The sequence below is a fragment of the Periophthalmus magnuspinnatus genome, chromosome 18 (genome assembly GCF_009829125.3).
Source record: "Periophthalmus magnuspinnatus isolate fPerMag1 chromosome 18, fPerMag1.2.pri, whole genome shotgun sequence".
Lineage (NCBI taxonomy): Eukaryota > Metazoa > Chordata > Actinopteri > Gobiiformes > Gobiidae > Periophthalmus > Periophthalmus magnuspinnatus.
This window is the reverse complement of record NC_047143.1, coordinates 26,925,107-26,943,248: the sequence shown is the minus strand read 5'-3', so window position 1 is coordinate 26,943,248 and position 18,142 is coordinate 26,925,107. Positions and strand designations below refer to the sequence as shown.

The 18,142-nt window shown below is 41.4% G+C and overlaps 1 protein-coding gene across 1 annotated transcript; it reads left to right on the top strand.

Annotated features, from left to right (window-relative positions):
* The first annotated feature begins 475 nt into the window (after positions 1 to 475).
* Positions 476 to 16,698, top strand: hdlbpb (high density lipoprotein binding protein b). Its single transcript, XM_033983288.2, has 28 exons — positions 476 to 578; positions 2,306 to 2,385; positions 2,990 to 3,091; positions 3,204 to 3,355; positions 3,921 to 4,136; positions 4,745 to 4,951; positions 5,784 to 5,999; positions 6,928 to 7,134; positions 8,146 to 8,253; positions 8,471 to 8,575; positions 8,649 to 8,727; positions 9,720 to 9,859; positions 9,938 to 10,042; positions 10,114 to 10,227; positions 10,302 to 10,388; positions 10,493 to 10,624; positions 10,698 to 10,916; positions 11,207 to 11,428; positions 11,522 to 11,740; positions 12,125 to 12,266; positions 12,348 to 12,475; positions 12,549 to 12,653; positions 12,752 to 12,886; positions 13,284 to 13,427; positions 14,926 to 15,105; positions 15,188 to 15,304; positions 16,339 to 16,494; positions 16,591 to 16,698. Exons 3-28 carry the CDS (start codon positions 3,016 to 3,018, stop codon positions 16,681 to 16,683), a joined length of 3,804 nt encoding a protein of 1,267 aa, XP_033839179.1. The 5' UTR covers positions 476 to 578; positions 2,306 to 2,385; positions 2,990 to 3,015; the 3' UTR covers positions 16,684 to 16,698.
* The last annotated feature ends 1,444 nt before the right edge of the window (positions 16,699 to 18,142 follow it).

Genomic DNA, 18,142 nt, shown 5'->3' with positions numbered 1-18,142 from the left:
TACATCTCACATGGTACTGTACTACTCCTGTTCCCTACCTCCATCTAGTGCCCTATTTTGGAAAGACCAAAACGGGAGCTGCTACTTCTACTTCTCCCATGTTCAAAAAAACCTACAACAATCTCAGAACAATTCGAGCTACACGTAGATATCCCTTTGTTTATAGTATTTTTGGCACAGCGTCCTCCAGCAGAGCCACAGCAGGGATCATGAATGAGAAGTAGATCCGGCCACTTTGGACGACGTGACAAACTGCGTGACTCTAAACGAACCCCGATAACGAAAACCCACAGCGGTAAAAACACCTGACGCGTTTTGTTAAAAGTAGACGTGTGGTTTGACGTTTGTACGTGTTTGTGTTTCGAAACAAGCCTGACGTGAGTGACGCTTGCGTGGCACTATTTAACGTGGATGCCGCTGCTGCGTAAAGATACTGCGGCATTTCTTTTATCCGCGTGAGCCGCAGCGCACAACCGTGTCCTTCCGCGGGTAGAGGAAATGCTGCTGAACCAATCACATCTGTGTTTACACCATCACCTGTCAAACACACACCCGCGCCTGGATTTTCTCTCTATACGGTAAGGAGTTTGTATTTATGTTTTTCCTACTGATCCGTGTGATATCGCGCTGTTTAAAGCCACAAATCACAGTAAAATCCGAAAACGCCGGTGCTTCCCTCCTGGTAAGACTCTATAACGGTTAGCATCGTTAGCTAGCGCGCTGAGGCTGTGCTAGCTTTGCGCCTGGCTTGTTTTTTAGCCGATTATCAGAAAGTCCTTGTGTCTAATCATCCCAGGCTGAGGTCGGACCTGGGCTACATGTGTTAGCATAGTAAGCAGGTTTATAAATACAGCGCTTTTTAAGTTTACAAAGGAAACTGCTACAGAGGTGAGTTTAGCCCCGTTGCTAACCTGACACGCTATGTGCATTTGCATCCTCCAGCCAGTGCCATGAGAGAGGCAGAGGTTATGCACTGACAGCTTTACAATCGAAATATGCTCCTCTACATTCAGACTGAGGGGATCTAAAGCAGAACTATGAGCAAAAACACAGATAAGACGTGTTTATTTGCTGTTTTCTGGCTCATTTTTGTCCGTGGAGGTGTTGTTTCACTCCACAATCACTACATCCTCAGCACACAGATTCACAACGTGTTATTTAAAGTCCTATATTACTCTTGTGAGCTTTAATCCATGTTCTAATGCTGTTACCTGCTCAAAAACAGACTTAAGTTGTGTTTTGCTTCATTCACACATGTTTGAGTCACACTTTATTATTAGTCTGTAACATCTCCAAAAGCTCAAAATGCGACGTTCCACCTTGTGATGTCATCAAGTGGTACTTTTCAAGTTAACAGCTCTTTTTAGCTTTAGTTCAGAAGAGATCGGAAATTCCAGAGTTGAAATTAGACGTGTGGTTTGGTGATTCAAATGATTCTAGTGACTCCGGGTCTGTTTGTGATGAGGAAACGACATTAGATCAGAGAATGGTGTAATCTGAGTCTTTTTTTAAGATAGTTTCAGTTCATCTCTGTTTGATCATGACGTTTGTATCGGTGATAAATGCGTGTCTGCAGTGTCTCTGTGGTTTAACTGTGAACTGGTTTTCTACTGTTGTCTTTATTTATTTTTTGTTTGTTTTATTGTCACGTACAAACTAAATATTCAGCAGAGTTGTAGATCATGTCTTTTGAGTTTTTAAATCCCGTTGGTTGACGTTATTAACCATATTTTTTTGTATTCTGCCCTTGATGTGTTTGTTAAGGCAGTCAGTTTTGTGTTTCTGTGTTTAAATTATCTACTTTATCTACCAATTTTTACACTGAGCATTTAATATGAATGAAAACAACATACTATGAGATGCAGGGTTGTTATTATTGTTGTTCTTTTTCTTGTTATTGTCGTTCACCTGTTAAATTTGTAATGGATAGACTTTTGGTATCTGCTGCAGGTATATGTACTTCAATCCAATTCAATTCACTTTATTTTGTAAAGCCCAAAATCACATGATAGTTGATTTAACCAACAGAAAGTTAAAAATCAAGAGTGAACTAGACATTGGTTAATAACAAGTAAACAAGTAAATGGATAACTGTCTCAGAGCGTCCCCTGTCCTTAGACCCTCCTTCTCGGCAAGGAAAAACTAAAAATAAATCAAGTTCAGTAATAATAAAAATCGTATAAACCACAGTTGCAAATGCGTGTTGTGCATTTGCAGCTGTGACGTGTGGGATAAATGAGGTGCTGTAGAAGGTGCAGTGTTATTTGGGTATTAATAGCTTTGTGTTTTTCATCTGTGCCCCCAGGAGCTGAAAAACAAAATCAGACTGAAGTGTTTACGGTAAACGGTACCTGGACGGACTCTCTGGCAATTGACCTTTTGCAGGTACGTTTTGGGATTATAACAAATCATTTATACTGAGCTCTGAGATATTTAAAACTGTCAAGATTAAGACTTCTTCTTCAGTTCTGAGCTTGTGATACTTAAATCCCCCAGCGACATTTGCCGGGGTTTTGTCTTATTAGGGGGATCTTTGGTGTAGAGTTCTGCAGCGTCACAGAGGCAGCAGTTCATTTTAAACAAGCGCCTTTTAGACTAGAGATAGATCAACGTATCGGCCCTAAATCTCCAGCAGAGGCCAATATTTAGTTTGGGTCGACCAGCTGCCTAAAGAATATGCATAAAGAATATGCATAAAACGTGATTTGAACCCTTTAGTGGGACAAGCTAACAGCGTTACTCATGAGTACAGAGCTCTCTTAAAGGGTTTTGATGAAAAATGACTGTGGGGAGTTTATAGTGAATATAAAATACAAAATTTAGGGAAAATGATCAAAATCAGTTCTATGTATCAGCCCAAAAATATCAACAGGTCTTATCGGCCATCGGTTTCTCTGGATTCTAAACATTCCAGAATAAAATCTGAAAAAAGCCATATCAGTCGTGTATTTTAGACAGTTTCATTCATGTCCGTGTATCTTTCTGACAGTGGAACAGCGGAACAAGTCTTAAACCATGAGCTCAGTGGCAGTGTTGACACCGGAGAGCTTTGCGGAGCACCGCAGTGGACTCAAGGACCAGGAGATTACAGGCAAGTCATTATTTTGTTTATTAACACATTACGTATCGTGCATACGGTACACGTTGTTCTTCTCCTTTGCTTGTTGTCACTATGTTCTCCTCCCTGTGTCTCTCTGGGGCAGGTTGCGTCCCGGAGGATGAAGCCTATATCCCGACCTACCTGGAGGCCTTCCCTCCTCTCCCAGAGAAGGGCACCCCAGGGGAGCAGACTGTGGAGCAGCCGTCAGCTTGGGGCATCAAGATCAGGCCCATCAAAGCCTCTGTCATCACTCAGGTAAAAGGACGTTTTTGTCTTTTTGTAAAAATGAAGCTTTACTCAGTTTAAAAATAAATAAAATTTAAAACCAACTACATACTGGTCGTACTGTCACGATAATGACGATGTCGAGTTATAGCTCAATATATGAAAGATGGAACAATACTTTTTGGGGTCAATATTTTTGTCTGTACAAGATGGAACTTTTTGTCATTTTTCTGTTCTATGATAAGGCTTGAATAAGTCTGTAGAATAAATATATATTATATTGATAAGTAAATATAATATTAAATAAAAACTTCAGTGACTCTTTAGAAACAACCTAAGCTCTAAACTGTCTCATTCTGATATTTATTTATTGTAATTCATGTTTTTTTTAACCAAATCCTACATTAAGTTTACTTTTTGGGAATATTTCTGCTCTTGGGTTTTTGTTTCATAGATTAGTTTCAATTCAAATGTGTTCTCGTGACAGGCCTTCGCACGGGGTCTATCTTTGTGGCGTTCCTCTTTCTGTAAACCATGACGTTGTCAGATGAGACTGTGCACAGACAGAGCTTGATCTCTTTGTTTGTGTGTTAAGGTCTTCCATGTCCCTCTGGAGGAGCGTCGATACAAGGACAACAGCCAGTTTGGGGAGGGGGAGGAGGCTAAGGTCTGTTTAGACATCATGCAACGAACCGGCGCTCACATCGAACTCTCGCTGGCTAAAGACCAAGGCCTGTCCATCATGGTTACTGGAAAACTGGATTCTGTCATGAAAGCTCGGAAAGAAATCGTAGCACGTCTGCAGACCCAAGTATGTTTAAAACCTCATTAGTACTTCATATATATTTTTTATACAATTCTTTTACTGTATTTGTATCTTTTACTGTGTTTTTTAATTTTTATTTATTTTTATGTGTTTTATTGATTTTATGTACAGTTAGTTATTAGTCAAATTAAATGAGCACCTATTTATTTTTGATTGTTGTTCCTTTTTATTTTATGTCACTTTGTCTCTGTGCAGCACTTTGGAAACAATTTGTTTATTTATATAGCACATTTCATAAAGTGGATTGGATTGGATTTAAAAAAAGTGAATTTAAACCTGCAATACACCTATGAGCTTAAGCTTTTTGAATCTGCCCTATTGTGCTTGTGTCTCTGTGGTTCTCATCTTTGACCCCTGTGGATCGTTTTGTTATAATTTGCACATTTTAAATCACAATATTCAGTGGAGGCTAAACGGAGGCAGATCAACAAAATGGCATCTTGAAAATGGTGGATTAAAGATTAAACTCAAACATGAATCACTCCAAATAAAACTATAGAGGTTCAATGAGAAGAAACGAGCAGAACATGAAGAAACATCTGAAAAGTCCAGTTTGCAGAATCGATCTGATTTAACATTTTTATGTGATTCAGGCCTCGGCGACTGTTGCCATCCCGAAGGAGCATCATCGTTTCGTGATCGGTAAAAATGGCGAGAAACTGCAGGAGTTGGAGCTGAAGACGGCGACGAAGATCGCAATACCTCGACCTGATGATCCCAGTGTGAACATCCGCATCACCGGCACCAAGGAGGGAATCGAGAAGGCTCGTCACGAAATCCTCCTCATATCGGCTGAACAGGTCCACATGTCTCCAACTCCATTTTTTTTTTTTTTTACACATTTTTGAAGCACATTTTTATATTAATTTTGGTTCTTCCTTATTACCATCCAAACAATATCAGGAGTAAAACACAGTGGTGGATGAAGTACACAATTTTGTTACTTAAGCAAATAAATACTCAAAATAAAAGTAAATAAATAAAACAAAAAATATTAAAGTACCTGTTTAAAAATTCACTTAATGGTCCAATATTACTCTATTTTCTGATCTGTTCTAATGTCGTTTCCTCGTCACACACAGACCTGGAGTTGTGTTTTGTTTCATTCACACATGTTTAACACTCTGTTCCACCTTGTGATGTCATCATGTGGTGATACAGGAAGTGCTCCACTGTGTTTTTAAACTCCACACACCTTCACTAGAATCATTTGGATCACTTCAGCCTTGGAATGTCTAGTCTCTAGTTAATAAAAGGTAAAAGGAGCTGTTAACATGAAAACTACCACTTGATGACATCACAAGGTGGAACAGAGCGTTTTGAGCTGTGGAGATGTTACAGACTAATAATGAAATGTAACTCAAACATGTGTGAATGAAACAAAACACAACTCCAGGTCTGTTTTTGAGGAGGAAACAACATAATAACATGGATTAAAGCTGTAAGAGTATTTTTGTGTGGAGTAAAAGCCCGTTAAAGAGTTAAAAGTAAAGTTATTTTGTGTAGGTTTTTAGCTCTAATGATGCTTCAAATGTAGTGGTTTTGATATAGATTTGTGCTGAGTTTTGTTCAACAGAAACAAGTGAGTTGCACATGTTCATATTTCTTTCTGTCTTTCTTCCCCGTCGCCAGGACAAACGAGCCGTGGAGCGTTTATCTCTGGAAAAGGCCTTTCACCCCTTCATCGCCGGAGCCCACAACCGCCTGGTGCAGGAGCTGAGCCAGGAGACGGGCGCGCGCATCAGCGTCCCCCCGCCCAGCCTCCCCAAAGACGAGATCGTCATCACCGGGGAGAAGGAAGCGGTGGCACTGGCGCTGAACCGCATCCGCGCCATCTACGAAGACAAGGTGCTTAGTCTGCGATGGCGACGTTTACCAGAGGAAAAGTCCACTTCTGTAGTCTGTGGTCGTCACATTAAACACTAATTCTACATAAAATAAATATATATTGAATGATAAGTTGATATTGTCATGATCGTGGCAGTCCTAGATTTTATTTTGGGTAAAAAGGTGTGAACAGCAGCACTGGTGATGGGTGAACATGATAATACGGGATTAACGAGATGATGCTGATTTCATTTACCGCGTGTTCATGAGGTCACATATTTTCCCCCATTTCCTCCTGTTCTCTCGTCGTGTTGCTTCATTACTTCCTTCAGGCTCATCTGTTTGTTTGTTCTTCCTCTTTTAAACCTGACTTTATCTCTTCAGTTGTCTGTTTCCTGTCATTCTTCACATTTGCTGTTTTTTTTTGCATCCGTCCCTTCAACGCAAAACTGACTGATGCAGTAACAACGTTCTAACAAGACTAAACGCACACAAAAGACATGCCTAAAGTTGTGGTTTGTTTCATTCTTTCTTCATCTCCAAACCTCAAAACACTCTGTTCCACCTTGTGATGTCATCATGTGGTTATACAGGAAGTGCTCCACTGTGTTTTTAAACTCCACACACCTTCATTTATAGAATCATTTGGATCATTTCAGACCTGGAATTGCCGCTTATCTCGACTGAACTAAAGGTAAAAGGAACTTGGAAACTACTACTTCATGACATCACAAGGTGGAACAGAGCATTTTGAGCTGTGGAGATGTTACAGACTAATAATAAAGTGTGAATGAAACAAAACACGACTCCAGGTCAGTTTGAGGAGGTGTTATAACGGCGTGACTGGGCTCTTTTAACGAGCTCTTCCATCACCCGCTCGACGGCTTCCTGCCTCTGTCTCCACGGATGTTGTTTAAATTATGCTGTAATCTCATTTTCCGCTCCACAGAAGAGGAAGACCACAACGATCTCAGTGGAAGTGAAGAAGTCCCAGCACAAGTACATCATCGGCCCTAAAGGCAACACCCTGCAGGAGATCCTGGAGGCGACGGGGGTGTCGGTGGAGATGCCCCCCCTCGACTCCGCCTCCGAGACCATCATTTTGAGAGGGGAGCCCGATAAGTTAGGCCCTGCTTTGACTCAAGTTTACGCAAAGGTACGGCTCGAATTTTACTTCTGATCAAGTCCAATCTGTTACAAAATGTGTAATTTAAACATTAATATTTAAAATACGTTTGAAGTGATGTGGGAGCTCGTTTGTCTCCATAAAACCAGGAGCAAAACAGAGAGGTGGAGCAAGTACAAGTAAAAGTACAAATATCAGAGCAAAAGAATACTCGGGTAGAAGTTAAACTATCACATGAAAAATCTACTCAAGTAAAGGTATTAAAGTATGTGTTTAAAAATGTACTTAAAGGAGTAAAAAGTAAAAGTATTTGAGTCTTATAAAATGTAGTGACTTTGTTAAAGATTTAAGTGAAATTTTGTTCAACAGAAATAATTGAATTGATCTTTTTTTTTTTTGTATCTGTTTTTATTTGTATATTTTCAATTTGTTCAAATTATGAAAGTGTTAAAAATAAACCCTCAGCCTTTTGAGCAGGTCTCAGACAATAATAAAAATACTTTTACTTTTCAGTCCTGTTCAAACATGTAGTAGATACTGCTCTCAAATGTACTGAAGTAAAAGTAAAAATATCAAAAAATGAGGTAAAATCCTGTAAAATGTACTTAAGTATAATTTTTAGGTATCTGTACTTTACTACTTTTACTTAGTTAAAGCCTCTAGTTGAATCAGTTCAGTCAGTAGCAGTGACCTTTAGTATTAAATCGGATGCTGCCTTTACTGCAGTTTAACGCTGATAAAACTTTCTTATTTTCAAATGATCCTAATTTCTATAATGACCCAAATAACCATTTCCTTAATGAGCAGCTTCATAAAGATAAAAAGATTAAAAAAACATTGACTAAAACGTAAACAATATTGTGCTTTCGACCTCGTCATTAATAATCGCTGGTTTGTTTGTTTGGAAGACGCCGACGTTAAAAAGCAGGTCAAATATTTGGTCTATACGGGGAAAGTGCTGTGTAGAAACATGTTCATTTTGTCCCATTTATTTGTTGTTAATATTACTGTTTCTTGAGGCGTTGTATCGTTTCTGTGCAGGCGAAGAGTGTTATGGTGGTGGAGGTGACCGCTCCAGCCTGGCTCCATCGTTTTATCATCGGCAAGAAAGGTCAGAACATTGGACGGATCACGCAGCAGCTCCCACGGGTAAGAAGACAACAGACAGAACGCCATTATCCAAAACAAACCACGACTGGGACTTTCGGCTCTTTTATGGGATCCGTTCATGTCCAAGAGCCGTTATTATGAAGGAATTTGGAGGATTTGCCTGAACGAGGAGACATGATTGTGAACACAGGATCAGGCAGAAGCTTGTTGTCCTTTCGGATGCGTTTCAATAAGTTTGTCTTTGATTCGGGCGCAGGTTCATATCGAGTTTACAGACGGAGAGGAGCGGATCAGTCTGGAGGGACCCACAGAGGAGGTGGAGCAGGCGCAGGCTCAGATACAAGAGATCATCAAGGACCTGGTCAGAACACACTCCGTTTACTGCGGTTAATGCCACGTAACGGCACGTGTAATATCTGTTGTGTTTGTTTTAGTTGGTGAGGATGGACTACACTGAAGTTTTCATCGATCAGCGTTTTCACCGGCATCTTATTGGGAAAAATGGAGTGAACAGTGAGTACAGTGTTTAATGTGATAACGTAGGACTGCTCACTGATGGGCTTGCTCAGAGTGGTCACGTGACGTTGCTGTTGCGTGTCCCATCAGCTGATTTAAACCGGTTTTCGACTGCAGATGGCGCTGTCATCCTGCCTCCACAGATAGGACAACAGTATAGGTCTGCAGTCCGACTTCTTCAGGACAATATTGCAGGTGTGTGAGAGTAGAAAGGCCCCTCGTCCCGGTTTAAAGGTTTAAAATTTTTTGTTTTCAGATTGTGACTTACAGATACAAGATTTATTTAAAAAAAACACACACAAAAAAACCCAGCATATGCCATCCACCATCTGTCTGTTTTGTTTTTTTGTACCCAATATATTTATGTAAACAGAACTTTATACAGGTCAGGAGAGGGAAAATGTGCACACACAATATGTAAAACAAAAGCAGAACACAAACCAAAAGAAAAACCTTACACTGTCCAAGTTTAGTTATGCTCTTACAGCCTCAAAATCTGGCTGTAAACGTTTGAAAGTCCCGTGTTTTTACTCTCACAAACCTGAGATACTGTCCTGAAGAAGTCGTCCTGCCTCCACCAGTAGAAAGACGGCGCCAAAACCTGTTTAAATCAGCTGAACGGACACATCACAACGGCATCACGTGACCACAATGAGGCGCTAGTGAGCAGAACAAACTGTGAGGGATGAAAACTATTTAAACCTTGGTCTGGAAAACGATGAACCTCACTGGACTTTTAATGAACGTCTCTTGATAAAACCCTTTTTGCAATTGTAATAATAGTGGCTCAGTTTGTAGAGCGCTCATCCACTGATCTGAAGGTTGGCGGTTTGAATCATTGGGCTGTGAAATATGAAGAGCTAAACTGATGCACTTTTAGAGCTGTTTATAGAGGTTTAAACTACACCCAGAGCTGATTTTGGAGACAGAATTATATTAAAGTTATTTCAAAACGCTTTATTAATGTGATGAGTTTAATTCCGTTTCAGTTAATCGGATCAAAGAGCAGTACAAAGTATCGGTCAGAATCCCCCAGGACTCGGAGCGAAGTGGTCTGGTCCGGATTGAAGGAGACCCCAAAGGAGTCCAGCTCGCTCGAAGAGAACTCATCGAGATGGTCCAGAGGATGGTGAGATGGTCGAGCAGATGGAGCACACACATAGCCAAACATTCTGCTGTAAAAAAGTGTGTTTTATTCAATTTGTAGGAAAATGAAAGAACCAAAGACCTGATCGTAGAACAGAAATACCATCGGACAATTATCGGCCAGAAGGGGGAGAAGATCAAGGAGGTTCGAGACAAGTTCCCCGAGGTACATTTAATGAAATATGTTTCTGTTTACACATTTATCACAACATTAATACAATCTCCCAAATGTTTTAGGTCATTATTAACTTTCCCGACCCGTCCCAGAAGAGTGACATTGTGCAGTTGAGAGGCCCAAAGAACGAAGTGGAGAAATGTGCCAAGTTCCTCCAGAAAATCATCGCAGACTTGGTACGACCCACACGCCCCGACCGATCATGAGCCGCACATTAACTGTCACCTTCACGTCTCTCGTCTCTTTGTAGATCGAAAACAGCTTCTCGCTCTCTGTTCCCATCTTCAAGCAGTTTCATAAAAATATCATTGGTAAAGGCGGCGCTAACATTAAAAAGGTAACCCACAGTGGCATCCAGCCCCTCTGTGTTTGGTTAGTCCCTGGAGTTTGTCTTTGAAAGGGTTCAAACGGCAGCTCAAAGATGCAAATTGTTGTTGGCAGATTCGTGAAGAGACCAACACTAAGATCGACCTTCCAACAGAAAACAGTAACTCAGAGATGATCGTTATCACAGGGAAGAAAAGCAACTGTGAGGCTGCCCGAGGCCGGATCCTGGCCATCCAGAGAGAGCTGGTGAGTTATATTTATCACCACACCGGGCTTTACTGCTGCTTAAGACTGAGTTTGACGAGCTGCTAATCCTCAGGCCAACATAAAAGAGACAGAGGTCACTATTCCAGCCAAACTGCACAACTCTCTGATCGGCTCTAAAGGCTGCCTCGTCCGCTCCATCATGGAGGACTGCGGCGGCGTTCACATCCATTTCCCGTCTGAAGGCTCCGGCTCAGATAAGGTCACCATCCGAGGACCAGCGGGAGAAGTGGAAAAGGCTAAGAAACAGCTGCTGCAGCTGGCGGAGGAGAAGGTAAACACTGAATCTATCCAGATAAATCCAGACTCCAGGTTTGTTTATCTCTGCAGACGACAGAAAGGGTTTAGTCCACCTCTTCCTTTTTTTATTATTTATGTTTAGATTTATTGTATTGGGACTTTAATATCTTTCTTATTCTATAAAACACTTTGAATTACTTTAGGCAACTTTGTATAGCACAATTGGTACACAAAAGGAAACCGCCCCACCCCTCTATGATAAGTCAAGATTTATATTACATTTATCTTATTTAAATCCTCTTTTTCTTCTTGTGTCGTCTGCAGCAAGTGAACAACTTCACCGCGGAGCTCCAGGCAAAGCCAGAATACCACAAGTTCCTGATCGGCCGAGGAGGTGTAAATATTCGCAAAGTACGAGACAAAACGGGCGCACGCATCATCTTCCCATCAGCGGACGACGTGGAGCAGGAGCTGATCACCATCGTGGGCAAAGAGGAAGCTGTTCGTCAGGCGCAGAAGGAGCTGGAGTGTTTGCTCAAAAACCTGGTAAATATCGTGTCTGGCCACGTCTGGTTTGGATTAAAACGGGCAAAGGCGTTAACACCCTCCTCTGCTGTGTGTGTTTGTGTGTTTGTGTAGGACGATGTTGTTGAGGACACTATGAACGTGGACATCCGACACCACAGATACTTTGTGTGTCGGAGGGGGCAGGTGCTGAGGGAGCTGGCCGAGGAGTACGGGGGCGTGGCTGTGAGCTTTCCTCGCACTGGATCCAACAGTCAGAAGGTTACTCTTAAAGGGGCCAAAGACTGTGTGGAAGCTGCAAAGAAACGCATACAGGAGATTATCGAAGACCTGGTGAGAGCAAAAACATTTACACGTCTGGACTAGTATTTTTAAGTTTATCTGTGCTGAATTGCTTTGTTGTACCAGTCATGTTACAAAGTGTTTTACAGAATAAGAAAAACATTAAAATAAACATAAAGCTAACATTAAAAGAGAAGAGGCAGAATAAAACCCTTTCAGTCACATGCACAGATAAACAGAACCATTTGAGCCTGGATTTAAACACATTTAAACATTTTCTAACACGTGGGAGATGTTCTTTGGTGGAGAGACTTGGAGCTGCTTTAAAGTCTCTGAGCCACAGGACGCATGTGTGAAGTACTTCCTGGTTCTAGTCAGGACCCGAGCAGCAGTGTTCTGGGTGTGATTCTAATCAACAACTTGTTTGGCGAGCAGGAGTCCCAGGTGAGCGTGGAGGTTGCGATCCCTCAGCGTTTTCACAGAGCTGTCATGGGCCCTAAAGGCTGCCGCATTCAGCACATCACCAGGGAGCACGAGGTCCAAATAAAGTTCCCCGAGAGAGAAGAGAGCACTGCAGGTCAGACACGACACTCCCACAGCTGCAGCCAAACACGGCGTTTACGTTTACAGCTGAACTATTGTTTTTGTTTTATTACAGGCCAAGATGCTTTACTTCAAGAGAACGGCGACATGAGTCCTGAGGCCGAGTTCATCCCTCGAAAGTGTGACATCATCACGATCTCGGGGCGGGCGGAGAAGTGTGAAGTGGCTAAAGCTGCTCTGTTGGTAGGACCTTACAGAGACGAGCCGCTGCGTCTCCGTGACAAACTGTAACTCTCTGCTCACTGTTTTCTGTCAGGCTTTGGTGCCCATCACAGAGGACGTAAAAGTCTCATACGAGTTACACCGTTACATCATCGGACAAAAGGGAAGCGGGATCAGGAAAATGATGGAGGAATATGAGGTTGGTTTGTCGAATGAACCTGGAGACTAAAGGGACAGGACCAGGCTGCGTTTTTAGGCTTTTAATTTCTTGTTTTATTGAACTTTTTTTTTCCGCAGGTGAACATCTGGGTGCCACAGCCCGAGAGGCAGCTGGACGTGATCAAGGTGACAGGTCTGGCCGCTAATGTGGAGCGAGCGAAACTGGGTCTGCTGGAGAGAGTCAAAGAGCTTCAGGCTGAGCAAGAGGATCGAGTAAGGACTAGTTTATAGATTTATGTTGTTTTATTTGATTGATTTATTGTGTTGACCTGTCACAATACTCACTATATGGACTTCTCTCTGTGTAACGCTCAGTCGTCCAGGTCTGTGTTAGCTTCATTGTCGTTAGCTCCTCCTACAGACAGATATAAGACAGTGTCCAGCAGGAATCTGAACACAACTGAAGAAACAGCTTGGATTTTTAAATTTTCTTTGCAAAACTGGGGAGATTTTAGGTGTTTTTGTTGTAATATTCTCCCCTTCACAGCTCAAATCTTGCCATAAGTCCCTTTTATGGCGATATATCGAGACATTCTGTTTATCAGCTGCAGCTCATGTCCTTTAAGATTTAAAGTGTGACCTCTTTGTGACCTCTTTGTGACCTTTTCAGGCTCTGCGCAGTTTTAAGGTCACACTCTCCGTTGATCCCAAGTTTCATCCCAAAATCATCGGCCGTAAAGGAGCCGTTATTTCTCAGATCAGAAAAGATCACGACGTCAGCATCCAGTTTCCAGACAAAGGCGACGAGCAGCAGGTCAGAACATGAAGATTATATCAAATATTTAACAGCAGAGGAGATACAACCAAGTACAAGTATAAAGTACTGTACTCAAGTAAAAGTAAAAAGTACCACTGTAAAATGGTCCTAGAAATTCTACTTGAGTACATCTGAGAGCAGTATTTGTACTTTCTACTCCACTACATTTTTGAACAGGACTGAAAAGTAAAAAGTAGTCAGGATGTTTCCACGAACATGGTCAAAATAACTCAAGTTTTCAAGTTAAGTCTTCGGCTTTGAGGAAAACAAAAATAAAAACACAAAATTCATAAGAAAAATTAAGAAACAGATTCATGTTGTTGCTGTTGAACAAAATATGTGTCATTTTGAATCAATATCACTACATTTACACTAAAATTAGCAACACTTATGTGAAATACTTTTACCTTTTACTATTTAAGTACATTTTTAAACGAGTTCTTTAATTTGATTTATTTGTTTATCTTATTATTTGCAGGCCAAGATGTTTATATAGATGTGTAAAGATGTATTTGTATTTAAATACTTTTACTCCAGTAGATTCTTTCATGTGCGGTTTTTATTTGAGTCACTTTTTACCTCTGCATCTGTACTTTTACTTTTACTTTTGTCACTTTTTACCTCTGCATCTGTACTTTTACTTTTACTTTTGTCACTTTTTACCACTGCATCTGTACTTTTACTTTTACTTTTATCTCTTTTTACCTCTGCATCTGTACTTTTACTTTTATCTCTTTTTACCTCTGCATCTGTACTTTTACTTTTACTTTTGTCACTTTTTACCTCTGCATCTGTACTTTTACTTTTACTTCAGTCTCTTTTTACCTCTGCATCTGTACTTTTACTTTTACTAGAGTCACTTTTTACCTCTGAATCTTTACTTTTACTTTTACTTCAGTCTCTTTTTACCTCTGAATCTTTACTTTTACTTTTACTCGAATCACTTTTTACCTCTGAATCTTTACTTTTACTTTTACTTGAGTCTCTTTTTACCTCTGCATCTGTACTTTTACTTTTACTTGAGTCACTTTTTACCTCTGCATCTGTACTTTTACTTTTACTTGAGTCTCTTTTTACCTCTGCATCTGTACTTTTACTTTTACTTGAGTCACTTTTTACCTCTGCATCTGTACTTTTACTTTTGTCACTTTTTACCTCTGCATCTGTACTTTTACTTTTACTTTTGTCTCTTTTTACCTCTGCATCTGTACTTTTACTTTTACTTTTACTGGAGTCTCTTTTTACCTCTGAATCTGTACTTTTACTTTTACTTTTGTCTCTTTTTACCTCTGCATCTGTACTTTTACTTTTACTTGAGTCTCTTTTTACCTCTGCATCTGTACTTTTACTTTTACTTTTACTGGAGTCTCTTTTTACCTCTGAATCTGTACTTTTACTTTTACTTGAGTCTCTTTTTACCTCTGAATCTTTACTTTTACTTTTACTCGAGTACTTGTTCCTGACCCAAAGCTCTGAACGCCTCTCGTTCGCACAGGACGTCATCGTGATCTCGGGCTACGAGCGAAACGTGGAGGAGGCTCGTCAGGCCATACAGCAGCTGGTGTCTGAGCTGCAGGAGATGGTGAGTCAGGACGTGCACCTCGACCCGCGCACTCACGCCCGCATCATCGGCGCCCGCGGGAAAGCCATCCGCAAGCTCATGGAGGAGTTTAAGGTGGGCGGGGTTCGCTGTGTGGGGCTAACGGCTCTCGCTCCTCGTCTGCTCGGGGGTTTTTGACGTTGTGTTTCTGATCCAGGTGGACATTCGGTTTCCTCAGCCTGGATCTGATGAACCGGATAAAGTGACAGTGACGGGGCTTCCAGAGACGGTCGACAGCGCCATCGATCACCTGCTCAACCTGGAGGAGGAATATGTGAGTGTCAAATGAGTTGTGTGTTCTGTCGGTCAGAGAACAGCATCTGGAGAGAAATCTGTCAATTCTGGTGTTTTTATAGATCCCAAAATCACAAGAGAAAGAGAAAGTGAAATAGGAATCACAGACGAGCCGAAGAAACGAGCAGATGAACAGTGTAGGGAAGTTCTGTCCTAGTAAACAGACAGTAACTGAGAATAAATACTCGTGTAATTTGGTACAGTTACTCTTTCATTTGGTTGTATTCAGATTAGTTACTTTTCTAAAATCTAAAGAAATACTTACTGATGTAATTTTGGCTTTGAGCTGCACAAAATGAATGAGAAAAGTGTAAAACGCAGCTCTCGCGTTGAGGCGTGTGGGATTTATCGTCTCTGATTAGACATAAATTGATGCAGAACAAACAGAGCAACAAAAATCAAGTAAATGTAAATGTTTCACTGTCGTTTAAATGCAGCTCGGTGTGACATGGTTCTGTTCACGGTGCAGTTCTGTAAATGGATGACTGTCTCTAAGCGCCTCCTGTTCTCAAACTCTTTCTCTGCAAAGTGAAAATAATAAATAAATAAACAGTGGGGAAAAAGGGAAATGTTGAAGATGATAATAAATGAGAATAATCTAATCGTGGGACCGACTTTGACTCAAGGACGATATAAAAACGATGGGAACCTGGTGTCCGTAGAATGTTTATATAAATGCACAGAGCTAACCTGCTAGCCGCTGCCACGTTCCAAACAGGAAGTGGTCATGTGCGCACTTCCTGCTCCATCGACTCACTTCACTCACTTCAATTCAGTTTCTATTGAAAATCTGTGTCCTCTCTCTGTCTCTGCTGCTTTAGACTCATTCTGGTCTTAAATGTTCGTATTAACCCTCTACATGATCCTGGGGTTTTTATTTCACTCTTGTGTCTGTAAATCGAGATATGAACATTAATAACAGACATTATCCGTGTTGACGTCGCTCTCTCAGTCACTTCTTTACTCTCTGTGTTTTGTATCGTGTGAAAATCTTCTGTTTTTTCCTTTTCACAGATGCTGAGCGTGACTGAAACTGAGACTTTGGCAGCTTATATGAAACCCCCATCCCGATACGGAGGAGGGCCGGGGGGGGCGGGGGGAGGGGACGACGGTGGTCCCGCTAAAGGGTTTGTGGTCCGGGACGCCCCATGGAACGCCGCAGGGAATAAGGTAAAACATCACACGCACGCACACACACACACACACACACACACGCTCCTGTCGAGTGGAGGTGTAACTCTTTAATAATCTGTGTCCACTGTTCAGGCTCCAGACATGAGCAGTGCAGAGGATTTTCCCACATTCGGGACCGGAATTGCCCCAAAACAAACCTCAGCCTGGGGCCCGAAAAAGTTCTGAGTTCATCTTTAAAGGTCCCATAATGCACTGCTCTCTGACCTCTGCTCTAATGTCGTTTCCTCGTCACAAACAGACCTGGAGTTGTGTTTTTTTGTTTCATTCTCACACGTTTAACACACAAAACCTGCAGATTTCGGCTGAGTTTTTCTGTCAAACTGAAAACACTCTGTTCCACCTTGTGATGTCATCATGTGGTGATACAGGAAGTGCTTTACTGCGTTTTTAAACTCCACACACCTTCATTTCTAGAATCATTTGGATCATTTCAGCTTCTTGAATTGCCACTTATCTCGACTGAAATAACTCCTCCCATTTTTACCGTTAACTTGAAAACTACCACTTGATGACATCACAAGGTGGAACAGAGTGTTTAGTGTGACTCAAACACTCATCCATCCATTTTCTTCCTCTTATCTGGATCCGGGTCGCGGGGGCAGCGGTCTAAGCAGGGACTCCCAGACCTCCCTCACCCCAGACACTTCCTCCATCCTTCTCTCACTCGTGAAAAGTCCCCGAGATACTTGAACCGCTCCACGTGACGCAGAGACTCTCCACCCTGAGCAGTGGGTGGAGAGTCTGTGTGAGGTCGGAGGTGACTTAAACGTGCGTGAACGAAACAAAAAACACAACTCCAGGTGCATTTTTGACGAGGGAACGGCGTTAGAGCACGACTTAACGCTCACGAGAGTCAGTTTTGCGTAATACAGGACCTTTTTTAAAGAGAAAAACGTGTATTGTAGGTGAAAAAAAACCTGACTGCTGCTCGCCTTCCTTCCTATGTCGACCCTCATCCACCAACCTCCAAAAAACCAGCCACAAAGAATCTTCTGAAGAAACTATTCCTTCATATATTTTTTCATTCTCTTTCGTACGTGTCGTTTGGTTGTTTGGTTTCCGGGGCGACGAGGACGACATTGGGAGCTGTCACTTTGTTGTTTTTGCTGTTTTAAGCTCTTACTCTTGCACTGCATTAGCTGATCTTTTTAAACGCCGTCTGTATCTGCTGACCGTCAGTAATGTGAACGAGCGTCCTCCGAGATGAGCTCATTTAAAATATTTATTAAGGATTTCAGATGAGATTGACCATTTCTGTGTGTTCATTCCCTTTTTCACATCGCGGTTTGTTCATGTGAGTTAAGATGGAGTCTATAAACTGTTTTTTGTATTTTTTTTTTTTTATTATCTTTAAATTGAAACGATTGGGGAGTCTTGAAACTATTTGTACCGAAGCGTGTTCTGTGTCTGAACTATTTATTTATTCCAAAAGGAGATATTTTATTTGAACTACTGTGATGTTTTGATAAAAGCGCTCTGTAGCTTGTCGTTAAACCTGAGAGTGACTGCAGTACATCAGGGTCTGAGGTCGTCATGTGTATAAAGAACTTTTCACTATTTTTTAAAACTTGTGACATTACGTTTTCCCTGAAAGACTGAACGTGTGTGTGTGTGTGTGTGTGTG